Below are 24,968 nucleotides of genomic sequence, written 5' to 3'. Positions count from 1 at the left end.
AACACTAGGAGAGGTTATAGAAGGAATCCCAATTCACTGAAAAACTGCAATAACCACAACAATGCTAGTAAAAGAGTGTACAAAAGAAAGTTGTATCCACAAAAAGTATTTACCACTGAGCAAACAAACATGCCTCCCAAAGAAACTAGCAAGTGCCATTGATTTTCTTTATAACAATGAAATCTCAGACTGTGGAAAACATCCCTCTGCATCCCCCATCCCTGTCCCATCATTGCAGCAAGGCAAAGCCCAGGACATTACCTCATTAATTGCTAGCTGTTCCCCTCCGGGCTGCAGGTACCTGGGAGCAGCTTGGCAGAGCTCCTCGTAGCTGTAATCTTCCTCACTGCCATTGTCATCCACTAAGGCTGAAGATTCAGTCCCACCATCTGCAGCAACTAAAACAAAAGTGCAACAGCTGTTTGCTTCATCATTTTTATGATTCAAAGAAAGACAACAATGCAAGAGGAATTGCCGAGAAATTGCCTTTGTTGTCATGAATAAAACAATAACAGCAGAGGTGGAGGACAGCAGAGCTCTCAGGAAAACCACCTTCCCGTCATGAAATACACTTTATTCTTCTTTAGAATTTTCTCATTTAGCAGCTAATAAAACTGAGAAACCTTTGTACATAAAAAACCCCAGAACTACAACAATTCCTTACTTATTTTTTGCCAGAGGAAATGGCAAATGACCTGTATCAGAAGGAAGGCCCCCATGCCATTTCCCAGGTGGTGGATGAGAGAGCCCCTGCAGCCCCCAGCAGTCAGTGGAGACACTGTCACCCCCAGGCTGGGTGCCCTCACACTGCCACATCCCCCGCAGGGACACAAGGGCCCAGTGGTTCCCTGAGAGCAGTGGGCAGCCCACATGCAGCCCCAGCTCTGTGCTGGCTGCTGCCACCTCTCCCATGCACTGGGGAGGCTCTGGCAGCAGTGAGGCTCAGGGGAACAGGGAGTCCTGACTGGGCACAGTGGAATGGCCCTACAAAAAACCTGTTGTAATTGTCCCAAATCACAACAATTTCTTGGTTTGACAATTGTACATTTTCTGACCAAAGAGGCAGTTTTGTATAGAGAGAGAAGTCAGGACTAAAATGGGCTTCATCTTATTACACAGCCACATAAGCCAGGAGAAACACTGTTACTGTACAAAATTGTAAAACCCATTTGGGGTACACCACTGGGTGACAGATCCTTTTGGCAATCACCTCCGCTCTGGCAGAGGAAGAGGACTGGGGCTGACCTCAGAACAAGTCTGACAGACTGACTGCCACTCCACTGCTCAGTGCTGGACCCTGTCCAAGTGGGGTTTGCCTTTGAAAGCTGCCTTTAATGTTCAAACCACCCCGGATCAAGAAGCATTCATGACCAGTGGCCCCGTGCTTGAGAGCACTCTCTGGTAATTAATTTGTTCCTAAAGATTTATTCTTATGCAAGTCCAAGCTGTTAACTAGAGAGTCCGAAGATCATACAATGTCCAAAAACCCATTAAAATGTCGAATTCAGAACAGGTTGCTAGCCCTGAACTTCTTTGCTAAAGGTTGGTGTGTCCCAGGTAAGTTGCCACACAATCAACACAGCAGCTCTTACTCCTGAGTGCCTGGGAAGGGACATTTAAGCAGAATTATTGAACCTGCCAATTCCAACGAGCAGCAAGGCTGAGCAGCAGGATCCTGACACTGCCTCTTCTCTATTTTCCTTCAGACCTGGTACTGCCTGTCTGCTGAGCTTTGGGCTCTGGATGGGTGAGAGTCACAAAGAGACAACTTGGCTTTACTCCATGCACCAACTATTACCAGGCACTCTGCTGCCATCTGCTATTTACCTTATAGGGAGAAATACTGCAACCCCCTCCTCAGGGCACACATACCATCACCAGCATCTCTGCTCATCTGAGCATTTATTTGCCAGAGAGATCAAAGCAGATCATCACACAGATTCACTAAAAAACTTGGAAGATTTTTCTTTCCATTAAAAATGGAAAGGGATGACACAGTCTTCACACAACAGAATATGGCTACTCAACCATTCTATTCTACTCCCTAGCATTTTAAATATATGTTCCCATTAATAGTATAATCTGCCTAAGCAGGAAGGATGCAGAACCCCTATTTTAAAAAATCAATTTTTTTCCCCCAAAAAAACTCATTAATCTGAGCACTGATAAACTTTTAAATTACATCTTGAGAAACTTACTGAAAACACTTTACTTAAAAAAATCCGTAAAACAAATATTTCATTAAATCAATTTTTATCTTATAAAGCAACATCTAAAAGATTAATCCCAGTGATCCTTTATACATTTCCACTGTACTATCCATACTGCCTGTAGGGTTGTTCCAGTAATAATGGCACATCAAAATAACCTAATTCATTTGACTCCAGACAAAAAATAACTACAAGTTTAGGACAGAAAGCTGTTTGTTAGTCTGTACCAAATCAACAAGCTCACATTGTAGGGTAGAATCAAGTGAAATCTTGAATTCTGCATTTTTCTCTATTGTGTACAGACAGAAATACCAGAGGGAGGGATGTGCTTTCCCGGTTGCACTGATGGGATGCAAAAAACTTAAAAGACAGCCTAGGATTAATGCAGATCTCCTAGCAGCTTTTCACCAGTACTGCAGGATCCCACGGATGACACAGAGTGTCATCAGAGTCAGGCCCCCTGGCTGCCACCGTTTACCAGTTCAACCCAAAAACACCGCGAAAAATGCAAGAGCGAGCATGTTCTACTCACACGCACCCATCTGAAGGCTCTCCAGGCTCCAAAAATGTGCCATTGCCCCCCTGGCTACCATGCTGCCGTCAGACCCCTAGCAGGTGAGGATGCCGAGTCCTCCAGGGCTGCTGCAGGGTGCCCAGGCTCGGAGGAACAGGCTGCCAGCTGCCCTCAGCTCCGGCCGTGCCTCCGAGGCCGAGCCCGGCTGGAAGTGCCAGCGGCGCGCTCAGGCGCTCAGCCGAGCTCCCGGCTCTCTGACATCATGGGGTGCCCTTAGGGAGGAAGTTCCAGAAAAGAAACAAAAACCTGGCTGCCTGGCCCTGGCTGTGCCTGCAGCCGCCCAGACCGCTCCCGCAGAGCCTGAACATCGAAACGCAGCAAGCCAGAGAGTGCATTTGTTTCTCATTAGAGCAGCTAAATGCGATTTCAATCTACATTCAAATGACTGCAATCCAGAGGGAGAGACGATTTGGATGGGAGCTGGGAGTTCCTTGTATTACAACACTGCTCGGAGTATCGGTCTTTGTCATACTATACCAGTTAAAATTCCAGTAGAAGTAAACAATTAAGGTATTTTTTGCACAGTTTCTCTTGCTTCACAGGCAAATGCTGTATCATTTTTTTAGGGCACAAGCAGCACAAGTGTTAAGGCTGCAGCAAACTGCTCCCAGGAAAACATGGGAGGAGGGAGACATTTTCTCACAGAAATGACAAACTTAATTCAGCTGCTCTACGAAATAGGGAATGAAGCAGGGAAGCACTCAAACCATCCGTCTTTCTTTGGGTCTGGCCCAGCCAGAGCACAGCCTCATTCATTCACCATGGGCCAGCATTCACCATTGCATCTGTGTCCTCCCACAGTGAAGCTGGATCAGTCCAGGCACTGGAGGCAAAGGCAGAAGTTGCTCCCATCAGGAGAGTGCAAAGCCTGCTGCAACCTATGTCTGTATGCAGCACTACGCCCACAGTTCAGAAAGCCCCAAAAACTTATTGGCTTCTCCTTTACCTGGAAACTGTTGCTCAGCTGAGCCTGTCCTGTAACCGGGGACTGCCTCCTCCAGGGATGTGTTCACAAAACCCCAGAGGCGTTTCTGTACACAGCAACTTCTCAACACCCACTAAAATCACATGGCTTTCCCTAGCACTGCCTCATACAGAAAAGGAAAGGCCAAACATTGCCCTGCAATATTAATGCTATCTTCCAGCAAAAATCCTATTTGTGCTGCGCTGCGTGGGAGATTGACAGAAATTATCTTCTGAATCTCTCAAACTTCCCTATTATTTCTTGCTGCAAGGACTCTAGTTGGATAGCACAGTAAAAACAAGCTACTACATAAAATCTTCATACACAGCTTTTTTTTTTTTTTTTTTGCATAAGCCATTAAAAAAAAAGCAAGCTAGCAAACAGAAGTGACATTGATGACACTGAGGTGCTGATGATCCTGGGACTTGCAAGTGAAAATTTTATGCTTTTAATCAGCCAGAGCACAAGCTCTTTGCCATATCAAACCCCTGCCTATTGGGGAAAAACAGTTCAACTGCCAAAGGAAAACCAGATCAAATCCCATACAGCCCTTTTACAAGACACTTTAAAAACAACCTCTTAAAAACCTGAAACTCTTTTGGTCTGATTTTTGCAGAAAGGAGCAGACTATATGCTTTTGCCCAATGACTAACCTAATGCCACTGTGGGATGCTGCTCAGATGGAGGAGGGTCTGCTCTCCCTCTCCAGACATGCACATCTGGCAAACTGAACCACCACAAAAGTACTCATTTGGGGTGAGGTGGTGGTGGCTTCATTTCCTTGTAGATTAGCCAGGGACAGAAGAGGCACAGTCTGTCCTTTGTAGTGGCAGTCCACAGTGACCTTGTCCAAATGCATGCTGAGCTGGCTTAGCCACTGTGCAGGGCACTCTGAAAAGGCTGTGGGTAGCACTTACTAAAATTTTAAAAACTAGTTTATCCACCTCAAGAAAATTCAGTTCTAGAAACACTCTGGTATCATAGAACCTTCCATCCTGGGGCAGACCACAGGTCACCCCAAACCACTTCTCTGACAGCAGCCACTAGCAAACGCCCAGGGAAGAACATAAAAATAGATGAGGCGTGTGATGGCATTTTTCTGATGTACTTTTCTAAATTCCAGTTATCTGCAAATCAGTCAGATATCCTCCTGGGGCAGAAATTATATCTTTGTATTTAATGAACTGGATTTTTCAAACCACTTTCTGATTTTTTTAAACTGTTGGGATGTGAAATATAATGTGCAGCAATTAGTTTTATAGTTTAATTTTACAGACTATGAAAACTCTCTTTTATTTTGAGCTTGCTCTCTGGTGATTTCATTTAGTGCCCTTTAGTTCTTAAATTATTCAAAACAATAATGATTATCTGTTCATTTTTCCTATGCCAAGCAAACTTATTCTCCTATTGTCCTTTTCTCCCTGTTGCAGAGCCCAAGCCACATTAATCACTCCTCCCAGAGACACACACTGAGTCAATTTTTTGTCCTTCTGCTTTTCTCTGTAAAAATGCCTTTTGGGATGGAAAGGAACAGGGAGATGGCCCCCACACACACCAGTGGCACAATTGGGCTTTCTGTTCTGTTCTCTATTCAATTCCTACAAACTCCTGCCCTTTTATTTACTGTTTTGACTGTTACTATGCACTGCACTGACTCTGTAAATGTCTGTTAAGATTGCAATATCTCTTCCTGAATGGCAATATCCAGTTCAAAGTCCATCCTTTTCTGTAAGCACATCAGGCTCTTTTCCTCCTCCACATGCATTACCTTGGCTTTATCAACACCTGATGCCAGTGCAGTGCCTCATGTCTCACTTTTACTACCGTGAATAATTCAGCACACCAGCAAGAATTACCATTTCACTTTATACCTCCCTTCCCACATCATTTGTGCAAGACACTGAGCATCTGATTCCACTCATGAGCTCTCTCTTTAAGAAAACCAACCACTCTACTGAGTCATTGCCAAGCTGTGCTCCACACAAGCCAAATTCTAGTCCCACAGAAAACATGCAAAAAAAGACAGTTTTTAAGATGCTTAGAAAAATTTCTCTGCAGGGACAAATAGGCAACTTGTTTAATATAATTGAGAACTTGTAACCCTTCAAGCACAAGAGTAGCAATGTAAGTCTCAAGGGCAGTTTCCCTTGTGTTGTCTGATTCTTACTCCGTTTCCTACCGTTTTCGCTGTTTTGTAACGTCTGTTTTTCTAAAAATTTACATATTCACTTTTATCTGCCATTGTTGCAAGAAGGAAACATGTAATGTATCAGGCTTTAGCAAGTAACTAAAATAAAAGACCATTGGTTTTCAGTGCTTGGGTTTAGAATTACTTTCTATAATAAAGGGCTTTTGTGCTATCACATTTCACTGTGCATGAGCAAACAAAAAACTCTCACATGTTCAAAGACAAGGAAGTGCGTTGTGATTTAAGAGAAAAAAGGAAAGAGATCAGAATGTGTGACACTAGTCACTTTAATATTTTCTTCTGGAGCTACTTAGCAGATCTTTGCAATTGCTTTCTAACTGTGAAGTCCATGATATCCCCCACTTGCCTTCAGGGTTTTCATTTCAGAAACTTTTCCTGCTCCACTTCCATGTTTATTGTAAAGTCTCATAAAAGTCACATCTAATATAATCAAGGTTGCTTTGGCTTCATTGTCCTGAAAAGTGGCAGAAATCTTGGTCTTGTACCTGTCATCCTGATGCCTACATTTAGGAGATCAGTTATTCGAAACTGAAATATGTGGAGAGATACTGCTCTCAGGCAGTCGTCTAGGTAACTAATACTATTTCATGTGGTTTCCAAATGTGAATTGGAAAGGATAACTAAAAATAGAAAAAATAATTCCTACTCTGTGGTAATAAAAGAGTTTTTTTCCTCACTAACTGCATTATAGCAGACCTGTTATTCTGTGAGTGGTCATTCTGGAGTCAGGGACTGAGACACCACATAATCTCAGCAAAAGTCACAGCATTTGATGCCTAATTTACCTCAGTGCCTGATCTGGATCATTAAGTGTACTAAGAAGCATATGGCAGAACACTCCAGACACAGGTTTTAAGGTAGTTCCCAATATTTTACTACAATATGAATTAATAGCAAAATACAAATGGGGTATATATAACTGCCTTAGTTTAGAGAGAAGAGGGGGTGGAGCTTTTAGCGCTTTTTATTCCATAGCACCTAAATCATTGCTGGGGATGTGGTTTTGGCAGGAGCAGCCAGGCACTGGAAACTGAAGTTTGCCATCTTGCTGGACCTCTCCAGCGAGAAGATATTGGGATCAGCCAAATGGACCAAACCCCTCTCCACCAATGTCAGCCCCTTTCCCATTCCTTCAGGTTGCAGTTTTAAGACACAGTGCTGAAGGACAGCAACGACGAATCTGAGATGCCACTCCAAGAGAACAAAAAGCAAGAGAGGCAGCAGCATAGAGCCAAGTCCAGCTAAGCTACACAGAGCCCAAGCTCCAGAAGACCTCAGCTGGAGAAGCACTGATGCTAGAAGCAGCTGTGTGAAGCAGCATCAGTGCCACAGGCAGCTGTGCAGAATCGAACCAGCAAAGCAGAGCGGTCTGAGGCAGTGGTGTGGCACAATGTGATGATTGAGGCTCCAAGGGGTTTGCTTGCCCTACTCCTTCTTCCCTGTTTTCTAACTAGGGTGGGGGAGAACATTAAGTAGTGGAAGCTCTCCTTAACATATTGCCTTTGTGTCCCAAATACCACACAGCCCAGATGTAGAGCAGTAATTGTATTGCCTTTGTGTGGAGACCACAGCAGGCACTGTCTTCAGGAAGCACTGTGGTTTTTTTCCACAGTGGTAAATGCCCTTTTTTGTGGGTAGGACACCTTCTTTTTGCATACTTTTTGCTATTAACACTGGTGTTGTCATTGCAATTTTAGTAAATTGTTATCTTATAATTTCTCCTTATTGTCCCTCCATTACTGGAAGGGGCAGGGGGAAAGGGAGTGGCTTATTTGGAGTTTAGTTCCCTAAACCAGCTGTCTAAACCAGCACAACAATGTGTGTCAGAATCACTCCCTTCTGAGTTGGAAGGGACCCACTAAGATCAAGTCCAACCCTTAAGTGAATGGCCCATATGGGGATCAAATCCACAGCTCAGGCATTATCAACACCACGCTCCAACCGACTGAGCTCATCTCAGTGATTAAATCCCTCTTATTGCCATAGTTAGAAAATCTCAAGTCTGCTTCTTGAAGAGCACCTCCTGAAATAAACTGTCATGTTCTATTCAAAACAAGAGAATTCAGTTTTAACATGTTCTTACAGAAATTAATTTGTAGTTAAAGCATTTTTGGCAGAATTTGGACATCATTGCAGCTAAAACTTAGGTAAGAACCATAGAAGCCAAGTACCAACTTGTAAACATACATGTAAATTTAATAAACATTGAAAATGCTATTTGTCATGTTTTCTACTTCAGTCACAGGAAGCCTTGAGCCAGAAGGTTCAGGGTGAAGGTTCCCAACACTGCTTTGTTCACTATTAACAGTGAAAGATACAAAGTGAGAATTTTGCTTTTATTTCCAACTCTTGCCAGTGTCTGAAGGAACACAAAAAATGTTAACACAGGTTCTTCTGGTCCCACCTGTGAAGAAATGTTTCACTACTACTAGACTAGTTAATAGACTACTTCTATTAACTCCAGACAGCATTGCATGCTAAGAGTAAAAAATTACAGCAAAATGACACAGGAGACGTCAGCGAGCTTAAAGCACAGTGCTTCCAAAGAGGCAGATTTACCAAGAACCTGTCCCTCATGTACCAGAGTTCTGGTTGGGCTACACTCACCAGCAAGCCACTTAATTATTTAATGCTTGCCTATCTAAGTAAAGCTGAATGCATGGCAAACAGAAAATTAAAAATACATGTGTGGTGTGGCTAGGGTTCATGTATGACCTCAAGCATATTAGAATTTACTTCTTTCATAATCTACTGATTTCAGGCAAGTCTATGAATAAGACAGTGGAGAATATAGGCGTGCAAGTGGTACAGAACAATAAACCATAGTGATGCCAAAGAGAAGATGTGAAAAAAAAAAGTTTTACATGAGAACAGCAGCTACTGGTAGGAAATTCACAAAACAAAGCAACTTAGCTGGGTATGACTTTGTCATTGAGTTGGTTTGCACCCTCTTGTCCTCCATACCTTATCCTAATTCTTGCTTAGCCTGGGGTGTGTCTTTCTGATGCACAGAGTTAAAATGCTCATCTTACCATGCGATGTTCTCATCTGCCGCCTCCGTCCCACGCGGTCCAGGCCGATGGGGGTGCTCTGTGAGAAGGTGAGCGGCCGGAACCTGGCAGAAACAGCCTTGTAGGGGGGCACCTTGTGGGCTGGAACGGGCGGCCGTGCCACAGGCTGCCGAGGAAACAGGAAAACCCGGTATTAGTAAAGCCAGCGGCAAGTCCAACCCAGCAAAGCTCAGCTATGCAGTGAGGTTTCTCCACATACTCCAGGTAATTACACGGGCAGTAAAATCCCCTATGCTGAAGTGCCATTGCTTAAACACTGCATGCCATGTCTGCCAGCATCACAGAACAAGTTTTATTACATTACAGTTCTTTGTTACATTAAAAACTCCTTAGCCTTCTGTTGTGGTCAGACATGCTCTGTAATTTTCATCTTGTAATACTCTTTTTTGAAGACAAACAGCAGGCGGGGGCACCTCTCCTATGAGGAGTGGGCTGAGAGAGCTGGGGTTGTTCAGCCTGGAGAAGAGAAGGCCCCAGGGAGATCTCACTATGACCTTTCAGTACCCAAGGGGGCCAACAAAAGAGCTGGAGAGGGACTTGTTACAACAGCATGTAGTGATAGGACAAAGGGGAATAGCTTTCAACTGAAAGGTCAATTTAGATTAATGAAAAGGCTTTCTAGGATGAGGATGGTAAAACACTGGAACAGGTTTTCTGCAGAGGTGGTGGATTTCTGCTTTCATCAGTTAAATGTATTGCTTGTCAGTAAAATAAACAAGGCAATAATAACTGTCTAAATGATGCTCTGTTTTGAGTTGCCCAGAGTCTCCTAAGAAACAGGTAATACTAAGTTTATTGCAACTTTATCTCAAAGCTCTTTTCTTTGGATAAATCATTCATTTGTTAAATTATGATTGGAAAACCTACCCTTGTTTTATTTGCAAATTGAGTCTGATTTTATGTTGTCCCTGAACAATTCCACATTAGCCAGCCTGAATGATCTTGCATAAACATTCAACATTAAACAGCCAGGCTTCAGCACATGAACTTCAGAGAAACTCATCTTTAGATCTTCTCTGATTGTTCAGTTGTTACTGTTCTTCTATCAAGTAATCTGAAACATCAGGGATGGTTTTTTAATGAACTATCTCTTGACACTCTGTTACGAAACCCGTGACAGTATTGTTTGAAAATGTTTTCTCACACCTAAGCTGTCAGACCAAAACAAAACACAGCGAAAAAGGAATTAGCTTTGTACTTTTCAAATATTTCCATGGGGTTTCAAAGCTTAAAAGAAAATAAATCACCAGTGTGAAGAGCAGTCTTTGATAGCCCCACATAAAATACTTCTAGCACATATACTTCTAATCTGGTATTTTTTCACATTCCAGCTAAAAGTTTACTTTTTATTATGACTGCCAAAACCCTCAATGTGTACAGAATATAATTCATCCACAAACCTCACTTCCTAAGTGCCTTATCAGTATACCAGGATCCTTCATCAAAAAAAAGTCAGATTCGTTGCATCAAGCAGGTAATAGAAGTGATGGCAACTATTATATGCAAATAACTGGCTGAGTAAGCAAAAAAGGCTATTTATTTCTGGGCAACTAAAATTTTCTTATATGGCTTCAGTCCAAATCCTTTTCCTGGACAGACATGGATCTGCTTTTACTCAGTGGCAGTCCTGGGAAGGCCATAATTTGGTTTAATAATGTGCCCTTGTTAGGAATCCTCCATAGTTTTGGTCTTGACCACAGTAATCCAGCAATGTGCAAATTTAACCCCAGTCAAGCTCTCATGGCAGCACTGGAGCATGGAAAGAGTAAACTCAAATAGCTGCCTTGATGCATGTTCCTTCACTATTAAACTGATGCAAACAAGGTTTGAAAAGAGATCAATTTGGTTTCAACACTAAATGAAGGGCCTGGAGAGTGTTTAATCCCTTACAGAGCACAGCAATTTGCCAGTACTTACTATCCCTTGAAATCCATCTGTTATTCTTGAGTAATATGGCCTAGAATTTGTAACAATAATTTACCTCTTTTTCTTCCTTCCAAGTTAAGAGATATAATTAATTTTAAAATACCTGTATTACATAAGATTTGAATCAAAGGCCTTTGCCTGGGTAAAAGGTTCAATGGCTTCAGCTGAAGTTTTGCATCAAGATGCATTTTTTCATCAGGGACTTATAAAGAAAAAATATGCAATACACAATAGAAGTGCTCATGTTACAAAAAGTTTTCACAGGAAACTGAAAATCTGCCACTGTTTCAGCACTTTTCTCTCACTAAACTTCCCAGTGAGAGATGAAGTGGCTGGGGAAAGACTAACAGGACTCAAATTTTATTAATAACCACCAGAATCCATTTTTTTGAGGTTGCAAGTACTAATTCTTTTTTCTGTTGTTTTATCAGCTTGACAATTGTTTTAGGCAGAAGTCCACCAGCTTTCCTGGAAAGGAGGAAATACCTGATGAGTGCAGTCTTACAAAAGCCTGTGAGCCCAAAGTTCTGCAACCAAGTGCAAGATGGGGCCATGACCACCAACACAGCAATAAATTCCTCTACACATTGTACATGCTCAGCACCACCTCCAGGAAAAAAGAGCAATTTTTACCTTCCAGAAGTTTTAAATTTCTCACTCTTTTACTTATGCCAACAGAGATGGCAAATATAGGTACTGCTCAAGTACACACTGCTTGCTTAGGTTTCCTGCTTTTGTTTCATCTGATCAATTTAGTAGTACATTGACCAATGCTGTATTCATATTGTCAGTTTTCTTACATTCTTAATTTCATTAATTACTCAATTTATTACCAATTTTCTCAAGCAATGTCTTCATTACTTTTAAGTATCTTTGCCATGCCAAAACCAAGATTTTGAACACTACTTTTAATGCCATGGTTTTTGGATAGGCCTGCTTTTGGATAATTCAAAATGATCAATAAATAATGTGTTATCATTATGTTTGATTGTACTACTCTGTTTCTCAGAACCAACACCCTATAAGGAGACTAAACACACATCTGTCTTACACACAAATAAGCCCTTTTAGACCAACATGTGACATAATGAACATGCCAGGAAAGAGATCAGATTAATTTACAACACAGAAAAGATTATCCCAAAGTCAGTATCAAGCTTGTTCCATGCTGTATTTTTAGCAAGAAGACAAAGTAATTAGTGACCAGGAAAGCAGTATTCTAAGTACACGATGTCAGCTTGACAAAAGGGAAGGAAGAGAAGGAAGGATCCATTCTATTTTCTAGGCTGAAGACAGAGATAAGGAAGTGAAAAGGTCTTTTGCAGTTTGCAGAGCACATCTGTTTATCTTACTTGTGTCAGCAGATTTTCTCTCTCTTCTACTTGATCATCTCCATAGAAATTGACCCCACCTATTACGGAGATGGGTCTCCTTTTCCGCCCTCTATGGCCTACAGTATTGCTCTGGATCACAGAGCCCAGGGATGCCAGTCCTGGCTGATTTTCTCCATCTGTGTAGTCTGTCCTCTGAGACTCCACTGCAACTGAATCTTCTGGTATAGAGAAACTTCGGACTGACATTTGCCCATAGTCTGAGAGAGGTCTGGGCCGGGATCTTCTTCCAGAGCCCCATTTCCTGGGTGTGACCTTCTGTGAGTCTGCCTTTTCTTCATCTTGGGATGTGGACTTCTTCCAGTGGTCATCAGAAACAACCTTTTTAAATGTGAACAAGTCAAATAAGCCACAGAATTTTCTGACAGTTAATAATTTGTGAATCTGTCATATGGCAGATCAACTTAACACGTCTAAAACAGAAAGAGTTACCATAAATACAACAAATGCAATTGACAATTCATTAAGAGATAACTTGGCAAAGCAGAGACATCAAGATGCTTGTGATGAGTAAGGTAGACAGTGAACAATCAGTACCTCTTTGGCAAACACGACTAATGACACTAAAAACTCACCTATTACCTCAGCAGTTCCTATCACAAACACCAAATACATGGAATAGTATCTTGGAAAGATTGGTCTGTACTCACAAGACTTGCTTCTATGGACAAATTGGATATTACAGGTAACACCAGTAAAAATAACTCAACTATGGCTTTGAATTTTTTATCAAGGCTTTTAGCAACAGGACAAGAGCAATAATTTTAAAATGAAAGAAGGTGGGCTTAGATTACATGTTATGAAGTCATCCTCGACCGTGGGGGTGATGAGGCACCAGAACAGGTTGCCCAGAGAAGAGGTGGATGCCCCAATCCTGGTATTGTTCAAGGCCAGGTTGGATGGGGCTCTGGGCAACCTGGTCTAGTGAAAGGTGTCCCTGCCCATGGCTGGCAGGTTGGAACTGGATGATCTTTAAGGTCCCTTCCAAACCAACCCATTCTATGATATTTCTCTGTTTCACCTCTTTCAGTGATGAAAATGAACAGCAGGGCTGCAGTTTGACTGCTGCAGATCCATGTAACTGTAAGCTGACACCAGACTGGGCAGTCACCCTCCCTCCTACCACTCATTCCCACTTGGTCAGATCTAGAGATTCTGCAACTAGGAGTGAATTAGGTGAGCCAGCTTGTCCAGTTTGGAAGGGAGTAGCTCACTTCCCATATGCTCAGGGAGATTAAAATCATACAGATTATATTGGAGATATATTATAGCACTAACACAGGAAAAAGTGATGGGTTTATATAGGAAGCTTGGAAAATGAGCATATTGTTCCCATTTAAAAGCATATCTGGCTCACAGAGGTTAATACCTTCAAGTACAACTGCAGTGGTATTACAAGTTTGGAAATAAAATAACCTCAGCAGAAATAGTTGGTAGAGGGAACATTTTTAAGCATTTCAATGCATTTGAAGTAATACTGTTGCAATTTTTTCTACCAAAACCCTTGCAATTCTTCAGAAAAAAAAAAATCTGCACACAAGAATTTATGTTCACTTTCCCCTCAAATTTCTGATTTCTTGGTGTTTCTTGGCTTTTCCCAGCTCCTTTTTAAAAATAGAGAAGACAGAAAGCTAGTAAGTACTCCAAAAAAGAAAAGCATCATTTTGTCTCTCTCTAACTATATTTTGTTCATCTGTTCCAGGCTAGATGAAGGCATTCCAGATATTGCATAACCAAAGCAAACATGCAGCCCATAAGCAGCCTTTTACCTTGATGTCTGTGACAGAAGATTTATCTTCTGTCACCTTTTGTCCACCTGCCATTTTCAGCCACTACAAATCCAATGAGTCTTTTTTAAATCACATGATACAGTGGGCAGACATTGCTTTTTGTTTAAGACAGCTTAAAATTAATTCCATGAAAGCACTTCATTCAGTAAGGAGAGTTATTAAACAGACAATATTTTAACATGATTACTGCAATTATAAAAATCCCAACATCATACATTTCTCTACATTCATTTATTTCACTTACAGCATGAAATTTATTCTAAATAGAGTACTTTAAAAGAATTGGTTTTGATGGCATGACACCTGTCACTCAAGCAAGAACTTCAGGTTCTCTACAGTTTTGTGTTCAGGATCTTTAACAGTGCATTTAATTAAGCTGACAGTCACTGCCCGGCTGGTGCATTGACACAGCTTCAGCAAAGCCGTGTCTTAAGCACAGCCTCTCCAAGACTGAGCAGCAAAGTCACAAGTTAAATAAGGTTCTTACCTCAGAATCAGACACAGGTAAAGTGTCTCCACATATGCAGTGACCGAGAAAGGAGCTCATGAGAGTCATTTTGTGTTTTTGTTTCGCAGAGTCTCGTCCATGAGAGCGACAAATGTGAGCGCACTCTCTGCATAACCAGTCAGGCAAAGTTCATACCATGATCCTGTACTTTTAGACTGAGGGAAGGACACGTCACACGTCATCTCACAATCTGCTGCTTACACCCTTATCTTGAGCAATAACATTTGCAGAGGACTGCCTTCGTTCTGCAGGACTCCACCTACAGCAGCGATCCAAATGACAGCCAGATTCATCTCTGCTGTACAACTAAGACTGGGTTTCAGTCTTACATCTATAAACTGCACTGAATAATACTAAAAGAGAAAACATAATCCTGTTACTGCAAAAACCTGACTGATACTCTCACATTCCTCTAGGTAGTCTGCTCAAGCAGGACCTGATCAAGTGACCACTTACAGCAGGAATAAAAATATCCAGTACACAACTCATAGGCTCCAGTACTGCAATCACTTAAGCATAAGTGTGATTTCTTAACATCAAGGAAACCATTGTATTCCACCTGTGACTGGCTTTATACTGGTGCACCACTGCTGACCTCAAATTACCTTCTCCTAATGAACCTTTGTAAGAGAAAGCATGTTGATGCTACACAATTATTACTGGGAACATCTACAGATGTGTAGAGATATATATGGCACTTCATATAGGATGAAAATCAAAATCTCAGGCACTGCTTCATGCATTGTAAGTGCTGGTCAAAAGGTTCAAGGCACTTTGAGATTTCTGAGAAGTTAAGGTCTAAGATTAATCCACACTGGATTTTGTGATATTCACACCTGGTAGTGTAGCAACAGCACAAGATCATCAATATTAGCAATCAAGATTATTAATCTTGCCTTTTAAGCTGTATTCTCAGTTAGGTTTTTTCTGAGACTGCAAATGCAAACAGTTCTGCTTGCTTGTACTGATACAAATGAATTCATTTCATCTGGATAACTAAATTCTTACAATGGCAAAATTTGTTAAACCATTGTAATTCAACTACTTTCCTTATTCCTGACAGCAATACAACCATTTAAAATGAACATTTACTTTAATCCAGGTTATATTTGCTATTGTTCCCTTCCAATATGGCACTCTCAGCTGCAGATTTAAATTCTAATTCAAATTTAAATTCTGCACTGGAGCTATGTGTACATTAACTAGATAATAAAACTGTCATCATAGCCAGGAGAAATCTAGGATGAAATTTCATTGCCTGAAGATAAGCACCCAGAGCTATTCCAAACGTCCAAAGGAATCTAAGATATCTCCACGTGCCATTTATTATGCAAGTATGACACAGGACCTATGGGAGGCCTGGGCCATCCAGAAGCAGCCCCTGGGGACAAAGGGAAGTCTGTCAGGACATTTTCAGCAATGCTGGGTCTTTTATTCTCCAGGAATCGAGTTGAGCCCCTAAACAAGAGCATGAGCCAAGCCTGCTGAGTGACCAGCCTGGTGGCACTACAGGCAGCAGCCAGGTGTCAAGCTGGATTGCAGGTAGGTTTAGATGGAGATACAACCATGTTCCCCAGTGCTGTGGACAACCCTGCTTGGTTCCCACCTCCTGCTCCAGAAGTATGCAGCTTCACCACGAGGTGCTTTCCAGCTGTGTGCAGCTGTCTTTGACAGCTACCCTCCACTTCACAACTATTTTCAATTGGGCTCAGCTCCAGGTGCCACGTTCAGGTGTGCTGTTAATGTTGTGCTCCCCAGGACCCCCTGACCACCACCAAGAGGCAGCAGTGGGAGCTCTCCCAGGCTGCTCCCAGGTAAACAACCACACCAAAAAGTCTGTGCCCAGCCAGACCAAACCCCTCCGGTGCCTGGGCCCAGACTGATTACCCAATTCAGGTACAGCAACTTCAAGGACTTGATCATGATCTCACTCAGCTTGGCTCTGGTCCAACCCTGTTCCTTTTAATGGCACATGACTGCTATTGGCATTCTCTGTTCTCATTAATAACCAAGGTATGCAACATCAGCATCAAGTGTTTAATCACTGAAATCTTAACTTAGTCTTTAGAGCCCAATTCTCCAACTATTACTCAGACCACTGTGTTCCTTTGATAAATTCAGCACTCGGAACTGATTTCAGAGGAAGTGCTGCCCAAGAAGCACAAGATCTGATTTGTACAGTGCTGATAAATTGTTGCTTATGTGGATGCAACTTTTATCAGTGATACGGCAAAGAAATTGCATGAGAGGACTTTTGCTTGTGCAGTTACACCGACCATGAATAACCTTTCATCTCTATACTGACCCCATTCTCTGCTGCAGAGAAAGCCCAAACTAGAAGTCTGACCTGAGAGAACCAGCTGGTTCAGCTTCCTGCTGTTGGGACACTTTTGAGGCCTGACCATCATAGTAAAGGAAAAACAAGCCCTGAGTGATTTTTTTTTTTTTTTTTTTGCCAACGTGTTTAGGCAATAAACTCCCTAAATAAAACTCCCACTTTATAAAGGTCTTGATGACTGTGTACATTGCTGAGGCTCCCTAACCACTAATCTGCATTTCAACCCCACTGTTACCTACTTGGATATTTAAAATTTTATCTTTATGTTCCGAACACAATAATGTTTCATAACATGCACATACAGAGAAGTACAAAGGTATAAGGGGACATTTCTCTGCTGAAAGGTTTTCACTGCCTGGTAATCTACTAGGAAATTACAAGTAGGTGTCTCTTGGATGAAGACCCCCAGTCTTCTTCTTCTTCAGTGAAAAGAGTATCCTGACTTTGCTTCTGCTTTTTTGCTTTTTTTTTTTTTTTTTTTTTTTTTTTTTTTTTTTTTTTTTTGTGGGAAGGGGTTGATTGTTTTCCTTAGCTACAATAAGTTGCAAAACTTCTTGTTCTGTTATCTCTGTAGGTTGGAGGTCCATAGCTGAAATGTAATTTTGCTAACTACTACTGCCTCCTTCTAACACAGAGAAAACAGTCAAAACCTAATAATGTCTTTACAAAAATGCATATTAATTTCCAAATGCAATTTATTAAAAGATGTGATAAATCAAACAGATGATTATTCTCATTAAGAATCAGTTATAAGGACAACCTGAGGAGGCTGAGAAGTTTCAGAACACAGGTACAACATATTCTCAGTGAAAAGTTTTGATGGATAATCAGTTGTGTTCTTCTGTAAATGACAAGGCTTAAAACTATCACAATACTTGTGCTAGGCCATGTGGGTATCTTTATATTCTGATCAAGAATATAGATTTCTGCATATATTTAGAGGTCTATATAAAAATGTAAGAAATTCTTACACTAGCAATGACAGCTATATAACATATTGTAATTGGTGACTATTAAACAGCTATTACTTCTGTATAAGACAGTAACTGCCAAATCTTAGGAACTCAGCAATATTATTAGAATTGGCTTTTCAGTTTATACAAGCCACCAAACATAAAAAGGGCCAAAGGTTTGTGACCTAGGAGCTATAAATTATTTTACCACCTTGACCTAACAGAGTAAAAGTCTGGACATGTCTCCACCCGGGTACATGATAAAAGGTAACCACTGTACTTTTTCTTGTTGATGAATAGCCTTTGGAAGAACATTAGTTGAAGTTCATTTATCATAAATACTAAATGAGGTCAAAAGCTTGTTTTATGTTCCATGGAAATGATCAACACTTTTTTTTTTTTTTTTTTTTGTAAACTGTTGTGACAGATACAGAGATTATGAAACTGGATAAATAAAGCATCCAAGAGAAAATTTATTTATTGCTTTCTTTCTAGATTTTATAAAAAGATTCTGAAGTGTTAAGAGAGCCCAGTGATCCCCTATTTATCCAACAGTGACAATTTCAAACAGTGACACCACAGCAATAGCTCCCATGGAAATTACTGCTTTTACTGTGGAAGAAAGTACACTTTCATTAACTGCACCTTAAATCACAAACAGACCAGAATTATTAAAGCAGTCCAATTCAAGAAAAATTTCCATCTATTCCTTTCTAATTAAATGAAAACTGCACTATATTCTTTTTCTTTACATCCCTCTGCCTCCTCTGCCACTAACACAATTTTTTTTAACTAGCCTTTGAGAAGACCCCACATAAATTCATTGATGATCTATCCCTAGAACACCAAGGGCAATTCAACCAGTGGTCTGCAAGACAGCAAAATACAATCCATGATATAACTGCAAAAAAAACCTGCTTAAATTACACCAATATATACAAGCAAAGCAGAATCAATCAAAGTAACACAACCATGACCAATATTTAACATAAGTTTTAACTGCATGGAGGATAACCTGCCTTTTCTTTACCCCTTCCCTCTCCCTTAAAAAAAAATTGTGTGGTGCCACAATTTAAAAATTTGCCCAGCACTGCTTCTGAGAGGCACTCCCTTAAGGAATACCACTGAACTACAATGCTACAATGAATTTCACTGAACTAGATGCAAGAAATACTAAGCATTTTAGTAAAGAAAAATGATATTACTGTTCCCTGTGACACAGCAAAAGCAACTCCCATTAGCAACACAAACTGCTGTAGTAAAACACTCACTCAAGAAGTTCTAGAAATTGGGAAAAAAAAGTTTATATAATTCTCCTCTTGGGATCTGTGGACACCAAAACAATTGTGGCATTCTAACTAACAAATACACCTATAAAACCACATGAAGAGATTAGGCCATATAGATAAAAAGAAAATTCAGCCACCTATTTTCTAAGGCCTTTTAATGCAGGTTTGCTTCATTTAACCTGATCCTTGAAAGCCTGCTTATTGCAATCAACGATAAAGCATAAAGCTTTCCCTCTCAGCAATATGCCTCACCAAGATTAGAGAGTTCACCTTGGTAATATCCATGTTTCACAGATAAGGAACAGATACAAAGCAGTTAAGTCATGCAGAAGCACAGGGCAGGACTGGAAATGACAAGCAGATCTCGTGATTCTCAAATCTGTTCCTCAGCCTCGAGGATTTCCTTTGTCTTCTCCTCTATAATTAATTTCCAAAACCAAATCAGCTAACATATTTCCGAATGGCAAAGGGGAGGAGTTTTCAGGGAAATGTATTTCCTTTGCAGAAATAATCTTATCACTCATATAAAAACACACCAGAAACCTGTTTCCTCTAGTTTTCTGGTGACTTCATACTTGGGGATGGCTGGATGATGCTCCTATACTGTCCCTTCTTTCCTTCAGTATCTGAACTGGAATAGCAAGCATGTAGTATATAGTAAAGGGGTATTCATATCCTCTGCTTCTTTTAGATGCATAGATATTAATATATCCTAAGTAAATCCCTATTTTCTGAATTGACACAGAATACCCCTAAACAAGTAACAGTCTTTAAAAAAAAATCCATTTTTTTGGCAAAATGAGAAACTTTTTTCTTCTTTCAGGGTGTCATTGCAATACCCACTGGCAAAACTCAAAAGCCAGATGATAACCACAGGTTGGAAGTGGAACTTTATGCGAACAAAGCAAAACATAAAAAGCCATAAGCCTCTGCCTCCCTTCAGAGTCTCTCCAAAATGAGGTCCTCTGGTTCCTCAGTCTCTCCACCCTTCCAGAGCAAAACTTCATTGCCCAAGCCCAAGCTCAAGCCCTGCCCCCAGCAAGTCCCAGCAGCAATCACAAATCCCAGCCTGCACAGGGTGGAGCTGCCTTGGGCAACTCTACCTCTGCCAACTCTCACTTCCTAGGGCATGGGCTGGGGGCAAGGCTGCTTCCCCCCAGCACTTGGCTGCTCTCCCAGCCTGCCACAGCATCCTGGCACCATAAGCAACACAGCAGCCTCCAGGTGCCAGAAAGGGAAAATGCAGGTGGCTCATGGGAAACTCTGCAGCTGCCTCTGCTCACTTTGGATATGTCAACCACCCAGTATTGAGATGGATTATCAGTGCCAACAGCTCAACACTGCACTTGATGTAAGAAACCAAATCACATGGCCAGAGGTGCTGTTCAATTTTCTGGGGTACTATTTATTACTCCTGATCCCAGGGTGAGTAACATCTGGGTATTACTGAGGTGCCACAGGCAACTACAGCAGAATCAAATATGAGATGCTCTGGAAAGGCAGAGGTGCACAAATGCAATAAAGAAAGGGTGCAGCTTAATCCAGGCTAGCTGCAGTGAAGTCCATCTGAGCTCTCCCTATCACCATCCAAAACATTTCTGCAGGGATGACAGTAACTCCTATATTATCCTACAGTTTTCAGGAATGGCCAATTTTATTAAGAAGTGCAGATTACTTGGTCTAAAACTCAACCCGATCCAGAATTCAGATTACTGTCATGACTGCCTTGTTTTTCTTCTTCCTAGTAACAGATACAGCACCAAATTATTCTGGGCTGCATCAAATGGATGATAGTTCTGCTGCTGAGAGGTGAAAGAGTTTTTGCTGGGATAGGAAGGTATTCTTGTCCTTTGAGGGCTCCCTGCTGCATTACTGCAGTAATGGATTCTGCAGTTTAGGTTTCTAGCAATGTGCAAGTGGTTTCTAGTCTAGCTCTGGGCAAATGCATCTGGAATTCACTCACTGAGTGACTGTGGGGACATTGTGTGACTGCATCCTGACTTGTGCAGAGCAACTCTGAGTTTAGTGCAAATCCAGGTTGCTTGGTCTGACACCTCAGTTTTCTGTAAGATGCTGTTGAGAGCCTGTGATGGGGTTCTGCAGCTCTGTAGTCAGAAAGATCAGAGAGCCTCTGGAGTGGTGAGCCCTCACTCCAAATCACAAGTCCCTTAGAAGTAAAACCAGTTTAAGAAATTCCCCTCACTACTTCACCTAATTATCCTTCACAGTTTATCACATTTACAGTTACACACGATAGGTTGATTAAGCTACACTCTGAATTGCACATGGATGGAGCAGGGGTGAGCAAATCCAAAGGGAAGAGTTCAGAGAGCTGAAAGCAGCTAGCTCCCAGCACGTGTGCTCATGCCCAGCCCCACAGCACTCAGGAACTTGAGGCAGGTACTAAAGATGATCAGATGATCCTGGCTGCAGCTTGCTCCTTGTGGGCACTGAACATGACCACATCCAGCTACCACCCTTTGGTCCTTTATTTGTGAGGACACTTATAGAAGGTAGAAATAGTGAGGACAAACAGTGAGGACGTATCTGAGTCCTCTGTATCCCCAACCATAAAGCTCTTCTTCCTCTTCATCTTTATAAGCTGTCCTCCAAGTTAAACCCTGTATGCTCAATATTCAGAGCCCAGAGACCTGTCCAGGACAAACCAGCTCAACTCTGCCAACAGCTGAGCACTGGGGATTTTATGAGGTGGACTAGCTGGGACCAGCGACTTCTGTATGGCATGAACATAAATGAGTAGACAGACAGGTCCTAGAACATTTAAAATATTGTCTGCAAATAAACTGTGACTCAACCATAATTACAGCAGAGCTACCTCTTCACTGTAATTTATCATTCACTTATAGTCATGCAGATAAGGTACTCAAGTAATAAAAAGTCTGGTGTACTGTGAAGCCAGATGCCAGCAAGGCAACCTAAATACCAGATGACCTAAGAATTTGTGAAAGAGTAAGTGAAATGCCAAGTAACTTGATTTTTACTTTTTGGCAACAAATTCAGAAGAGTGTTTTGTTCAGGCAGCCTTAGTGAATGACACATGCCAGTCCAAAACAGACTAAGTTTTTTTATTCCGGTGACATGGGGCTCTTTCTTTATGCAAGCAAAGACTACGTGAAACACTCCAAACAAGTACAAGCTTGTACTTAATCATCTCTTCATGCTATTTAAAAGCAACATATTGAATATAAATGACAGTAGCATGAAACAGACAGTGGCAAAGCATGGTATGCCACAGGTGAGCTTTGGTGACTCACACCTCTAGCTTCAGAAGTGCTGAGGCACGGATCCAGGCTGCACTTAATTAATTCCTCCCTGAGAAGCAACCTCTGTTAGGACCAAAAACCAAGCAATCTCCCCTGCTCCAGTCCAAATCTTGCATTTTGGTGAAACCAACAAAGTAACAAAAGTGACAGGATTTCAGGACTCAATCATGCAAGGAAAAAAAACCAACCCAAAAAACGTCAATTCTGACGAACGAATAGATGTCCTTGCATGAATATTGCAAAATCAGCTTTACAGTGGTGGGGAAACACAAGGTAGAAATACTTAATTTGCACATTGGGGAAAATATAGAGATGGTCCAAATTCCACAGATTAGATTTGCTGACTACTAGATGAGTGAGTAAAGGAATAAACTACAATTGCTTCCAGCTAATACAGCCAATCCTGAAAAGAGAAGCTATTTGAGCCTGACTGGTTAGGACCTTCTAAGCTTTGAACTGAAATATGTCTTCAAGCTTTAGTGGCTGCACTGGAATACATACTGGCTTATACACTAAAACTGTACAGAAAGGCAGGCCCATGAAACATGGAAACAATGCAGAGTTGTCCATCAACACAGTGTATTTAAGGTTCAGACAAAATTTTGAAAATGCGTAATGTCCACAGCTCCACACTACATCTCAAATGATTGTTGAGAGTGAACTAAGCACTCAGCCAACACAGAACAACTTGCTGGGCAGGTACAGTTCTATAACACGGAGGTGTAAGGTAAAAAATGAATTGTAGTCAAAAGTTCAAACCCCAGTTACCTCATTGTGCGAGTATGTGGCATTCATAAAAGTGCCTACAGGCTAAATTAACTCCAATTAAAAAATAACCTGGCATAAGTATATTTGGTGCCAAGCTAGCTCCATGCTGAGGGAAGCATGCTGTACAGCAGGAAATTAAACCCTCCAAAGAAATGGTAGGAAGAAACCATACCACTCTCCCTGTTTTGCAGTGACTCTGAGTGCCACAAGCTTTAGGGTTGTGTATGAGATGAGAGGCAGGCATGGAAAAGAAAAACAACAGACTTTATATCCCTTGCATAGTAAGATAAAAGCAGACCCTGTCCTGCACAGCTCCTGCTTCCAACCCACAGCCACCATCTCCAATTTTTTTTTTTTTCCATCAGAAGAGAGGTCTGTCTGGATGCAGCTATGCCATGTGAGTGGCCACAGCTGTTTTTACGAAGCACAGGGGCTCCAGGCAGTGGCACAGCAGAGTGAGGGCTTACAGCCAAGGGGCCTGTTCCCTAGCCACCACTTCCTCCATCTTTTGCCAGGATCCATCCCATATTGTCTGCCTGCCCACTACACAAACTTACAGCTGCCACTAGTGCACACTCTGTATTTTAGACAACAGAAGAAAGCACTAAAGGACACTCACAATTACCCAGAAATATGTTATAATATAAAGAGAAAGCTTAAATTGCATGTTAGATAATAACAGAATGTGGCGTTAAAACTAAAAAATGCAGTAACTTTCATCCACCCAATGTACACACGTTCATGTAAAAACTGTACTGGTTTGTTGGGAGCCAAGGGGAAGGGCCAGATTAATTTCTTCAGGGTCATGATGGCAGCTCACCACTAGATGGTAGATGAGTAGCATTAATTCCACCTCCCATTCTGTTCTTGAGAAATACAACTGGCATCCATTCACACTACAGTTCTTGCCTCTTCTGGCAGTATGAAAGCTTCTCCTTGCATGCAAGTGAGAGTTTTGGAAAAAACGGATGGCTGGAGCAGTTATAGGGATCCAGAAGAGAAATTACCTCTGAGCCAAGACATTTAAACACACTGAGATCATTTTTTCAATCTTACCATTGCTGCAAACAGAACAGTAAACAAAATTGCTTTTCTCCAGCAGAAGGACAATACTGATAAGCTCTGTAACCATTTACAATTAGTTTGCAAAAACTGTGCCAAGCTTTTAAAAATAGGACAGCTTCAAGACATTTTAAAACTTCACAGCATGAAAGGCTAAAGCATTACCTTGTCTATCTCATGCCTAAGGTCTAAGATACTTTAGTCAAACTGAGGTGGCTTAAAAGATATGTCATCTTTATTTTGTGAATGACCTGCATATTTATACATATAGATTTTTGCCCCAGTGAGCTGGGGCTGAGCTAAAGACTCACTGCTTCATACAGGTGTAGGGTATGTCTGACAGCTCTTCACCAAGGCTGCCAAACCATTGCAACTTCTCTGGTGCCAGCTCACACCATATATGAATTTACCTCAGAGCTGCTGCAATATATCTATCTACCCATTCACTGAGAGTATGACATCACTCATTAGGTGCATTGACAACAATAGTGTCTTCACCAAAACAACAGTAAAACACCAAAACAACTCAGCCCAGCATCTAAAGTACTGCTGCCTGCAGTTGGCAAGCAAAAGAATAAGCACCCCTCAGTAAGGTCATTATTGCACAGGAAAAACATTGGATTCAACTGAA

At 41.4% G+C, this 24,968-nt stretch overlaps 1 protein-coding gene across 8 annotated transcripts in view; it reads right to left on the bottom strand.

Annotated features, from left to right (window-relative positions):
* SPATA13 (spermatogenesis associated 13) overlaps positions 1-24,968 on the bottom strand; it is a 72,098-nt gene that overhangs the window by 17,336 nt on the left and 29,794 nt on the right. For 4 of the 8 annotated variants that reach the window (XM_079309346.1, XM_079309344.1, XM_079309345.1 and 1 more), the window contains exons 3-5: positions 12,307-12,666; positions 8,990-9,134; positions 262-398 (exon numbers count right to left, since the gene is read on the bottom strand). In XM_079309346.1, coding sequence (XP_079165472.1) covers positions 262-398; positions 8,990-9,134; positions 12,307-12,666 — 642 coding nt within the window. Of the gene's footprint in view, positions 1-261; positions 399-2,748; positions 2,981-8,989; positions 9,135-12,306; positions 12,667-14,622; positions 14,816-24,968 lie in introns of those variants that run through there. The other 4 variants (XM_079309349.1, XM_079309348.1, XM_079309350.1 and 1 more) reach the window with 3 other exon arrangements.

The sequence above is a fragment of the Erithacus rubecula genome, assembly GCF_903797595.1.
Source record: "Erithacus rubecula genome assembly, chromosome: 1".
Classification (NCBI taxonomy): domain Eukaryota; kingdom Metazoa; phylum Chordata; class Aves; order Passeriformes; family Muscicapidae; genus Erithacus; species Erithacus rubecula.
Note: the sequence above shows the minus strand (reverse complement) of the source record. Positions and strands in the feature narration are given on the sequence as shown.